General features: G+C 43.8%; 1 protein-coding gene across 1 annotated transcript in view; it reads right to left on the reverse strand.

Annotated features, from left to right (window-relative positions):
• Positions 1-671: 671 nt before the first annotated feature.
• The window catches only part of ric1 (RIC1 homolog, RAB6A GEF complex partner 1), a 70,149-nt gene continuing 58,748 nt past the window's right edge, over positions 672-12,072 (reverse strand). Inside the window, exons 19-27 of the mRNA XM_080419596.1 lie at positions 11,472-11,879; positions 10,372-10,683; positions 9,303-9,461; positions 8,159-8,289; positions 7,521-7,801; positions 6,869-7,087; positions 6,280-6,457; positions 4,694-4,882; positions 672-4,234 (exon numbers count right to left, since the gene is read on the reverse strand). Of these exons, the coding sequence (XP_080275722.1) occupies positions 3,919-4,234; positions 4,694-4,882; positions 6,280-6,457; positions 6,869-7,087; positions 7,521-7,801; positions 8,159-8,289; positions 9,303-9,461; positions 10,372-10,683; positions 11,472-11,879 (2,193 nt within the window). The 3' untranslated portion in view covers positions 672-3,918. The remainder of the gene's footprint in view (positions 4,235-4,693; positions 4,883-6,279; positions 6,458-6,868; positions 7,088-7,520; positions 7,802-8,158; positions 8,290-9,302; positions 9,462-10,371; positions 10,684-11,471; positions 11,880-12,072) is intronic.

Below are 12,072 nucleotides of genomic sequence, written 5' to 3' on the forward strand. Positions count from 1 at the left end.
CCATCACATGTTTAACATATAGAAGTCGTTTTATAGTGCTTTGAAGTGTTCTTTTGGACTGACCAGCAAAGCCCAGCTTCCCAGCTTGGCTTTGCTGGTCATTCCAGCCAGCCAGCTGGCCGACCAGCTTGACCAGCAGAATCCAGTTTATAGCCTGACTGGGGGACCAGCTGACCAACTATACTGACAAAGCAGCAAGACCAGCCTGACCAGTTTGTCCATGTTCCAGAGGTCCTGGGTTCTAATCCCACCAAGGGTGGCCTACACTTTACTGCAAAGCATCTTTTTAAGACTTAACATCCATACAAGGAAAAAGGTGATGAAACAAAGAGCATAGTGGCTCTCTGTGTTAAGATGCTACTTCTAAAATTAAACGGAAACCCCAGGTTTTCACATACGCCATTAGGTTTTTTTCAGCCTTTATTTTAAGAAGTAACAATTATAATGACTATATTCTTTTATCATCTGATAGAGCTCATAGAGACCTTTACAATTATATACAAGTAATGTTTGCCAAAAATGTCACACAAGCCCTTTGTGCTCCAAGCCCTCAATAATTGCGTACGAATTAGCATTGTGCATGTAGGAAAGAAAATAATTTAAGTTAGTTTAAATTTCAAGTTTGATGAACATAATCTGTTCAATGAAACAAATCAAGTAAGCCAATAGCCTTTACTGTTTTTAAAAATAATTTATTGTTCTTCATGTACAGGAAAAATGAAATAGAAAACCAAACATGAGTAGAAAAGGCAACTGTACAAGAGAGTATCTTTACACTGCATTGAGGATGTCTGCCATTCCTGACACTGGAATAAATAGTTATTCTGAGTCAGAAAATAGGCAATACTTTTAAACTGTACAATACGTAGGAGGAAGGGAGCATTCTCCACCTCAGATACTTGAGGCCTCATAGTGTTTGTGAGACCAGAGTACCACTAGCTTGACTTTGGCCAAGAGAGAGACGTGCCTAACCAAACTGCTCCACACCCACGCAGAAGCAAAATAAAATAAAAATCTGTTATAATCATTTCCGTAGGAAATTGTGTCGCGTATAATGTCTGTACTGGCTTTGAGGATCAAATGGTTATGTTTCTGTTAGTGGGGAGTTTGAGGAGATTATGTTGTACCTCTGCGTAATACAGGGAATCCATCCAAACCACCAGCTAAAACAGAAGGCCTCTGATCAAAAGTCTTTGGTTCTGTTTTGAAGTAAAGTAAACCTCATAGCAGAGTAGCCTAGTTTATTTGTAGGCTTGTTAAAAGTGAAGACAGTAAGCTGATGCCTACTGAAACTAGGGAGAAACTAAAATAATCAACTAACCTTGGGAGCACTGTATGGTAACAGTACATTAGCAACAGCAATACTGTGCTGTATAGTCATTTTAACCTGTCCTAGCAAGTGAGTCTTGCTCTAAAAGTGCAGCCTAACTATAGCATAAGTTTAATATAAGTAGGAATCTAAAATAAAACCGAAACAGCAGTTAACACACCCTAACCATCTGCCGTGCCCCAACAAGCGAGCAGTAATTCAGTTGAAAATATATTTTGGTCAATCATAAAAAAGAGACGGCAAATACATGGAATACAGTTAGAAAAGAAAACAGCGAAGAAATAAAATAAAGCTGAGAGTAACATTTCAATGCATTGCACAATATAACACTGATGCACTTAATTGGAAAGCGTTGTTGTGCTTTTGACGGAGAGCCATTATAGAAGATGGTAACTGGAAGGGGAACGTTTGGACTACTTTATCAGACAGCCAATAAAAACAAACTGGGAAAAAATAAAACATCAAGATATATCAGTAATTATCACTCAACTATAATACCAATAAATAATAGTAATATGATGACTATTATGATAATTCTCAATTCCATGTGAGCATAGCCACCAACACAAATCGCTGACAAACTCAATACATATGTGGCATACAAAGTCAAATTCTAAACACACATACAAACAAGAGACTTGTATCATGGAGGAATCCTCAGTCATTGTCTTATGCGATTCAATGTTTTGATATGTATGGTACGGTAGCCTGCACGTGGTAATGTAAAAATGAGCAAGATGCAAGTCTTTATCACATTCACGGTCATTATGTAGGAACTAATCCACACACAATGACCGTGCAATTACTGCCAAGGCAATAATAAGATACTGAAATGTGGCATTTTTAACACTACTTTAGAGTGTGCGCATACAGTCATATTCTCTATGCAAGGGAGAAATAATATTTAACATTGAATAATATAAATTTAATAATACCATACAAATAAATTGCCTCTGGGTTAGAAACCATTAAGATGTCAAATGTAAAATTGTATGTGTGTGAATGTTAAAGTTTATTAGAAGTCTTACAAAATATTTGGTCAACTTAGAGGGTGGTTTTCAAAACCTTTGATAGTGCCAAGTACATCTTTCCTTGACTGACCAAAACCTTGTGCATAATATGCTCATGCGAGTTCAGCAGATGTATTCTTAACACATCTTTGTGTGACTCAAGAATGTCCACATGGACAACTTTCTTTCTGACCAGTCAGTTTGGTTGAGGCTTTTTATACCCTCGGCAGGTACACACACACATAAGCAGAGGTTCTTCTTAGTGGTCCGAAATTTGCCTATAATGCTCTTAATGCTCTGTGTCTTAATGTGTCAATGAGTGATATTGTGTAAAGCGCTTTGAATTGCTATACAAATAAACTTGGCTTACTTATACTTTAATAGATTTCCAAAGCTTACGGCCATCCTCTCTCACCATTACAAATATTTAATACCATGATACCAAGTTTTTAAGGGGACATCAATATGAACAAGTAATGTAATTAAAAAGTGTGTGTGTGTGTGTGTGTATATATGTATATATATATATATATATACACATATATATATATATATATATATATATATATATACACACAGTATCATGCTACATTATGACAAAATATTTAGACTTTATGAGGTATAAAAGCATGAGACAGCTCTTGCACTCAAACGTGCACGCACGCACGCACGCACGCACGCACGCACGCACGCACGCACGCACGCACGCACGCACGCACGCACGCACGCACGCACGCACAGGCTCAGACACTTCAGTGCATCCACAAAATGGTTGATGACTAGAGCTTTGTTTGACCCTATGATTAGCGGTTTAGCATAGTGCCATGAGATCAACTCAAAAGTCTTGCTATTGAACTGATTCCTTAAGCTGTTTGTCTCCACCAGGGGGCACAATAGAGATTTATGCCTGGACTGCAACATTTATCTCAAGGTGTCCAGACTCCAGATACATCTGAATGAGTGCCATGGACATGCAACATGTATCAGATGTCTGTGTTGTTGTGGTAGAAAGACTGCTACTCTGTTGTGCTAGTCTCCAAACTGACAAATTGCAGTCCACCACAATGTTAGACAGGAACACACACATACACATCCAGGTAGCAGGCTTCCTCAATGGACATTTTTTGAAAAATGACTACTGCTAGAAACAAACTGTCAACACTACGCTGGTTGTGCTCTGAAATCACTGTCCCGGGTTTGTTGTTGCTGATGGTGATTAAATGTCCCCAGTGGCTCTAGTCTACACAGAACCCTACATCAGGGGTCTGAAGAGTGGATAATACTGATTAAAGTTAAGAACCTGCATGAGAGCTACTTAATATGAACACACACATACAGACACAAAGGCATGTCTACGTACGCATGCCTGCATGAGTGTGCATGTACACGTGTACAAACACACAGACGCATTCATGCGTGCATATGAGCAGGGGCACGTACTCGCACACGCACGCGCACACACACACACACACACACGCACACACACACACACGCAGTCAGGTTCCAGTTTTCCACTGCTTGAACCCTCCTCCTCCTCCAGTATCCAGAATTCAGAGTTCAGGAACAGGGTTGGGGGGTTCAGGACAAGGTGCAATCATAGGCTCCCTCCTCCTCCCCCTGCTCCTCCGTCTCCTCTGGGGGGCAGTCCTCGGAGGGGGGTCTGGGGAAGCCGCCGGGGGGCTCATGGGAGGGCAGAGACAGGCCCATGGGCGCCGCTCCTCCTCGGCTGTCCTCGGGTCCGGGTAAGGCCAGGCCCCCCGGCCCCTCGGGGCCGCCTAGTTTGGAAGTCTGACTGGTGGGTTGAAAGGCCTCGGGCTGAACCTGCTCGGCGGCTGTCTCCATCAGCTGCTGTAGTTGAGGCCGGATCAGGTTAAGGAAGGGCTTGTAACCCTGGCTGGAGAGAGACAAAGTTAACCGTATTGTTACCGTTGTTACGGTTATATTCTCTGTCAGCATCACAATGTTTTTTTGGGTTAGTTGTATACAATTTTAATTTGAACTATGAAATAATTAAAATGACATTATTCAACACAGAAAGTTTCAGGAAAATACTCCTAATATTCCACTTTATGTCTATAGAATTATGGCTATGAAAGTGATATTTCTTTGACGGATGAGCAATTTGCAAACTATGAATTAATGAATACAATTACGACTATTGCTGAAACACATTGATTGCCAGTATGACACCAACAAAATGAGTGAAATAACACAAGATAAACATTTTAAACACTTTTACAAAATGTAATTACAATACGCCTTCAATAACGGATAAAGTACAGAATATAAGAGAAAGAGAGACAAGATGGAAGGAGTGAATATATAACTGTAAAGTGTGTTTAACTAAACCTACCAGTCAGTGGAGGCCCATACATCAACAGCTGATAAGCCACTACGAATACTCTGCACAGTTTCTGGGGGAACTTCAGGGCTGTCCAAGAAGCCAATCACCTGCTTGATGATGCTAGCCTCTCGCAGTATGAGGCCAATCACCACACACCACTCCAAACAGCCTGCCTCCATGAAAACATGGAGCAGGTACCTAAAGGGTATGAAGAAACACAGTGAGCATCATTTATCAAATGTCTCACAACAAGTTATTTTTGGGGACAATTCTAAGCCTTTATTTGATAAGTGACAGTTGAGAGAGACGAGAAAAGCAGAGAGACAGTACAGCAAATTGCCCGGCAGGCTGGGAATTGAAATGGGGACTGAAATAGGTCATTTTGCGTCCATTTGGTATGCGCCCTAACCATGCCCAGAGATCGCTTTTTCAGAGACGCGGTGGTGATTCATTGTGTCAATGAAATGCTCCTTGCTTTTTTGAGCCTATATATCCACTCAAAAATTAACACCCTTTTACCAAAACAAAAAATGCTATGTGAGCACACTCTTACAGAACAAAGATAGTCTTACAATTGAGATGCTTTTAGGAGCACGGCCATATTCGATTTTAGTAGTCATGGGAAGTAAGGAGAAGGGTTTCTTAAGATATTACAGGGAATGAAATAGCAAGACCCCCTACGGGAATCATATAGAAACAGAGGCCGCAGGTGGATGCCGGGGTGGCAGTGGAAGCTCTAAAACCTTTATAGAGCTATAATACACAAAGCAGCAGCAACTCAACTCAAAACTTTATTTATAAAGCACATTTACAATGACCAGGGGTCGACCAAAGTGCTGTGCAAGGTCAGATTAAAAACAAGTATACAGAAAACAGGAAGTCAGATTAGCAGCAAGATAGTAGAGCAGCCGAATGAGCAGTGGGGCAGGTTTAAATAGCCCGCCCAATCAGATAATGTCTACATGTGACTGATCACCTGATCAGGTGTTAGTGCGGATTTGAGTTGTCTGCCTGAAGTAGCTCCGCAGTCTTCACATCATTTAACCCATTAACACATTGAGTGCCAAAAACGGTCCGGACCGTTTTTCATAATCCAAACGAGGTGTGCCAAAAACGGTTATAACCGTTTTTGGAAAAAAATATAAAAAATATCACAGCACCAGGAGATATCATTTTTCGAAGATTTAGACTTTAATCCACTTCCTGGTTAACTTGTGTACTTTTTACTTTGTATTTTTGACTATTTTTGACTATTTTCAATGCAACTATGGAACGGATTACCGAATGTTTTAAAAAATCCCCCGATTGTACGAGACCTCTATGTGTGTAATGAGGGGATCACCGTGAGGATGGTGATCACTGAAAATATTTTGTGACTACTTGAAAAAGGTTAAAAAATTGTTAAAAATCCAGGCACTGACTGTACCCTGTTTTAAAAAAACCCTGGCACTCAATGTGTTAAGACCTGAAGCCGATTCTACAAATGACATTTTATTTGTTTCATAATTGTGAAGGACACAGATGCGTCACCGGTCTTAATGGGTTAAATCACTGATTAACCCAACAAGTGAAGCTCGCCGTTTTTGTTTTCTCACCTGAGCTGCACCTGGGACTTGTGTGGACCCTTGTTGGCCAGCTCCATGGAGATGTGCTCCAGCTCGGCCTGGCTGAGGCTCAGAGTAGAGGAGTTCTCCTCCACCATGGTCCAATCGCCGTCCACGACTGAACTGGTCTCTGTCAGGTCTGTAGCCGAGCCAATGCTGTACTCCTCCGCTGCAAGGAGAGCAGGGCCATTGAATTGTGGATTAGTAAAACAATAATAAAATAGCATTTTGCTTCTTGTGAGAACAAAGTGGGAGCCAGAGTCCATACAGTATATCAGGTTGGCCGATATGTCTGCCATTATTTGACGACATTGATATTGGCAATTATGTAGCCGATGTGTCCCGGTTTCTAACCACTTTCAACCTGCCATTCCCTATTTTGGGAATGTCATTATTTGAAAAAAAATTCAAAAATAGTCGGTGTACATGCTCACAACACGTCACATTTTTGACAAAGTTAAATGTTCTCAAACTTTCATGAAATCCAAGCTTTTTTTCAAATTGACTAGAAAATCTATTTTAGAACCAAAAATCTGGCATCGGTCGGGGCTCCAGGTGAAGTAAATTGAAGTCATGTTACCTTTGTTGGTGAGCGGTGAGAGGAAGGCATCGTGTGTCTGTGGTGCATGATGGTGATGAGAGTGAGCCGAGGAAGCAGCGTCTGTGTCTTTAGGCCCGGACCCCCCCAGGTCATCGAGCCAGGTGTGGCTCCTGGGAGGCTCCTGGGGAGGAGCGGTGTCCATGTCACTGTTCAACAGGCTGTCAGCTGACTGGGACTTCAGCAGCCGTGTACTCAATACTTAGGAAGGATAAGCAAGAAGACATACAGGTATATGTCACTATAGAACAATGCGGGAAGCAATCAACAATTTAAAAAAACATCAGCGTTGATATATATGGTTTTATTTATTGTGCTTTCTTTTTTTTGTAAGATTTATTTTGGGCTTTTTTTATGCCTTTATTGATAGTGAAGTGAAGTTAGACAGGAAACGGGGAGAGAGAGAGAGATGGGGAGTGACACGCAGGAAAGGCCGTCGGGATCGGGACTCGAACCCGCGACTCGCTGTCAGGCTACATTGGAGCCTAGGTGCCCGGCCATTTATTGTGCTTTCCGTCTTATATTTATGTTTTATGTTCTTCTATGCATCGACTGCAAAGCCCTTACAAAACCCTGTTTTGAATGGTTCTACATGAATTACCGGTACTTAATTATTTCTATTATCCCATCTTACATGTGCGACATCGACCGTTCCTCAGTGGCGAGCTCAGGCTGCCAGCAGGGATGACCGGGAAGGGCCACAGGAAGTCCTTGTGCAGCATTTTCAACGCCATGACAAAGTCCTCAATGCGGGCCACTCGGTTCCTCTCGCGACACAGCCATCCGATCAGCTCGAAGCCCAGCTGTGCAGAGAAGCAGCCCAGGTCACGAAGGCGCACCTGCTCCAGGAGGTGGCGGGCATGGCGCCATAGCATCATGTCAATGTACATGTTCTCCGCACACTCCACCTCTCGACTGCAGAGGAGAGAGAGAGAGAGAAATTATTAACACGGTGGAAGAGAAGTGTCACCGCAATAGGATGCACACATTCAGAGCGTACTGCATTCAATGCAGGAAAGAAGAGTCAGATGGATAAACGAGTTCTTTGGGCTTGGCGTAGGAGGTGACCTACATGCTGCCTTGGGAATGAGGACGGAATGAGAGCCTATGTGGTACGCACCGTAACCACTTGGCTATCAGTGCCCTGATTTGAGCATTTAAAGCGACATTTAACCAAGAGTTCATTCACAAGTCAGACAAATTAAACAAATACAAATAAAAATTAGATGGCATACAGAGTTAATGAAAGGGAAGTGTATACAATACACACACCCTTTAGCAGAGGGTCCACTGGGCATGCTGAAGGTCTTCTGCAGGATGCCAGATGCAATGGAGTCAGCTGACTGGGACAGGCTGATGCTGCGGTTCCTGAAGAACTCGAAACCTCCTGTTGAGCTGGGTTCCTGGAAACAGAGAGACACCAAGCTCAACTAGGTTCATGCAAAGGTCCATGGTATTTAATGTGACACATGTGTGTCGTCGTGGACACTGGATAGTAACCATAGACTGTAACCATGAAAAGATCTATTCTCCCCCTATCGGTTCACAACTTGGACGGCGCTGATTCGACTCAGCAGAGCATCGGCCTGTCGACGCGGGCACTCGCGCCTGGAGGCGCTCGGGCGCGTCTCCTCGGCCTCAAGCTCTGCTGAGTCGGCGCGCCTCCGTCATTGGACAATAACTATTATCACGTGTGCGTGTGAACGCAAGTTCAGCGTCCCTGGTTTCTATGTGGGGGGGAACAACAAAAGCCAGGTCGGCCTCGCATCAAAGCCCCACCTCGCGCCTCCTCCTCCTCGCGCCGCCTCGTATCAAAGCCCCGCTTCGCGCCTCCTCGCGCCTCCTCCTCCTCGCGCCGCCTCGTATCAAAGCCCCGCCTCGCGCCTCCTCCTCCTCCTCGCGAGCCTCGCGTAAAAAACCCTGTCTCGAAAAGCCCCGCATCGCAGCCCCGCCCCGTGCCTAAAAACAAGCGCTCCCCTTCCAATTTACCTGGAATGCCAATTTACCTGTGACATATGACTATGATTACACTCCATTGCTGCTGCACTGGTCTGGCATTTTCACATTTAAGTTTTATATCTGCTGCTAAATGATGTCCCATACTTGCACAAGAGACTGATAGTCTTCCTCGTTTCAATGTATTTTTTCTTTTTAGGTATATTTGATATTGTCCTGTTTTCTGACTTTTTTTATTTGTTTGTACTCTACCCTTATGACTATATTTTGTAACTGTGGGGCGACAGTGGCTCAGGAGGTAGAGTGGCCGTCTTGGAATACGAAGGTTCCACGTTCCACCCCCGGCTCCTCCTGAACCCAACCCATGAACTCAATGGTTGATATTCACAAGCAAGTTCAATGAACGAGTGGAAAGGAAAGAAAAAAAGCTGCATCTTTTAGAAAAACTGAAGATCTTCACCTGAGTGGTGGGCGTTGGGGGTGGAGTGTCCATCTCCCCTGAGCCAATGGCCTTGAGGAATCGGATCATATGCCGACAGAGGTCCCACTTGCCCTGTTCCAGGGCTGTGTTGAAGAGCAGTGTGGCGTGTTGTCTGCTCACTGCTGGCACCTCCATGTTCTACAAAGGCAGATGGAGAACAAACAATAAATGATGGCAACCTGCTGCCATTCCGGACCCCTATTAACTAGCCATAGCATAGATATCATTTTTTACAGTGTGACACGTCTAGAAGAGCGCTTGTGTCTTGTGAGTATCTGTGGTCAGTGGTTCTCAACCTTTTCAGGGCGTGGCCCCCCAAAATAATCATATTTGAACTGGGGACCCCCAACCCTGATAAGCACTTGGAATGTGTGCGTTTCAATTTAGTTTGACTCAGTTCCACAGATAAATATTGTGAAAATAGCAGATCTACAAGCTCACAACGCCTCGCGTTGTGAGCTTGTAGATTGGCTATATTCACAATTTTTGCCTCTTTCTTATATTATTTGACATTTTGGACAATGTTTGACAAGTTCTTATAGTATAGTTTGTTGATTAATTTTGATGCAGTGATGGTCTTTTTCATTTCTTTTATTGAGGTATTAAAAAGGTCTTAAAAGCCATTGTCACGTCATCTGGGGACCCCCCCCCCAAAAAAAAAAAATCATGTGGGGACCCCCCCTGAGGGTCCCGACCCACAGGTTGAGAATCACTGGCTTATGTTGCTAACCACAGCAGCAGATTTATTGTATACACTGCCATTAGGCCATATCACCACTCTGTTTTATACTTTTTGAAATATTAAGCTGCATTGCAAACTTGTATGGTTATGGTTGAGTCATAGTGAGCGTGATGATGTGGTCCGCCGGCCGGTCCTCCCTTAAGCCAATTTTGATATAGGATATAATATAATATGTAATATGATTGACTAATGTGCTATGTAAACTATCTCCGCTAGTTGCCTTCATGTGGAGTGTACACTGTCCAGTTTTAGGGGGCAGAGTTTGGCTTACAGCTGCATACACGTGCGTTTACTCACAAACCTTACCTGCAGTATAATCAGATAGGAGGCAGCTGTATCCAGATCCTGAGCCATGAGACACTCCTCAAAAAGATCCTTGGGGTTCCCTACAGCTGCAAACAGGTAGTTCCATAGTGCATACTCTGTCTTCCTTGCGCAATGCACAATGGTCTGGAGGAAGAGTGGGAACTCGGTGATGAACTTGGCCACGGTGGGCAGCAGCGGGTCAGGGATGGGCTCCCGTGACGTGGCCTCCTCCTCCAGCACCACATGCACCATCAGCTCCATGACATGGGGGAAGTAGGGGAGTGAAGCACAGGACTGGGCCAGCAGCAATGCCTGGAGGGGGGGGAGAGAAGACACACTGATTCAGCATGTGTAGCAATAGTTCTGCTTTTATTTATTTTGCTCTAATCGAGCATTCAGGGTCGTCTCAAGTAGTAGTACATGCATAGAAAAGCGAAATACAACCAAAACCCTTTTCTACATCACAGACGGCTCTAGATCTTGCTCATCAATTTGAGTGCCTCAGTATGACATTTGGTCCATTTGGTTACTAACCATTACTCATTTAGCTAGGGACCACCTGGAACCAGTGGTGGAAAGTAACTAAGTACATTTACTTAAGTACTGTACTTAAGTACAATTTTGAGGTGTTTGTACTTTACTTGAGTCTGTCCAATTTCCAATACTTTTACTTTTACTCCACTACATCTCAGAGGCAAATATTGTACTTTTACTCCGCTACAATTATTTGAAAACTTTAGTTACTTTTCAGATATAAATTATGTATTATAAAACATACATTAACCACTTTAGCCCTATTTTATACATAGGCTATTTGAAAATAGCCAATCTACAAGCTCACGACGCGTTGTGAGCTTGTAGATCAGCTATTTTCAAACATTTTAGTACTTTTACTTTTGGTACTTTAAGTACATTTTGATGCCAATACTTTTGTACTTTTACTCAAGTACATTTTTAATTCCAGATCTTTACTTGTAACAGAGTACTTCTACATTGCAGTATTGATACTTTTACTTAAGTAAAACATTTGAGTACTTTTTCCACCACTGCCTGGAACCCCCTCAAGGACCCCTGAACCACCGACATAGACACCTAATTACCTGTTCCCCCAGGTTGCGAACCAGGAGCTGCCTCAGGATGTGGTGGAGGTAGATCTGGGAGGTCCTCTCTACGGTGCAGTATGGGAACACAGCCTCCAGGGGTTCCGACGACCCCTGCAGGCCATCATACAGCACTGCCTCATTGGTGGCCCCCAGGACCAGGGCGTCCTCAAACAGAACGGCCAACGGGTAGATGTTGATGTGAAAGGGCAGCATGATGCGTCTGGAGAGGAAGGAGTGGGGCTTGCGGTTGTCTCTGGGAAACAGCGGCAGCCAGACTTTCATGCCCGCTTCACCGCAGGACAGCCACAGGGCCTCTAGCAGGTGACGCTTCTTCCTGTTGGAACGACAGGTAGTCCACACGTTCTCCACACACTGGGCCAGAACTACTGGAGGGCAGAACGGTAGCTGCGTGACAGAAAGACAGAGAGAAAGAAATGTCAATATGGAACAAGGGAGGGTCAAGTGGAAAGTCCTGCCCCCCCCTGCAGGATCTTTCTATTTCCATCGGCAACTCCTCCTGGTTGCTCCTGTTCCAACTGCCAAAGAGCCTGGGAGTGGGTGGGCCTGTGTCAGTCAGCTGCACGCATTTAAGCGATCA

The sequence above is a fragment of the Gymnoscopelus braueri genome, assembly GCF_963280865.1.
Source record: "Gymnoscopelus braueri genome assembly, chromosome: 22".
Classification (NCBI taxonomy): domain Eukaryota; kingdom Metazoa; phylum Chordata; class Actinopteri; order Myctophiformes; family Myctophidae; genus Gymnoscopelus; species Gymnoscopelus braueri.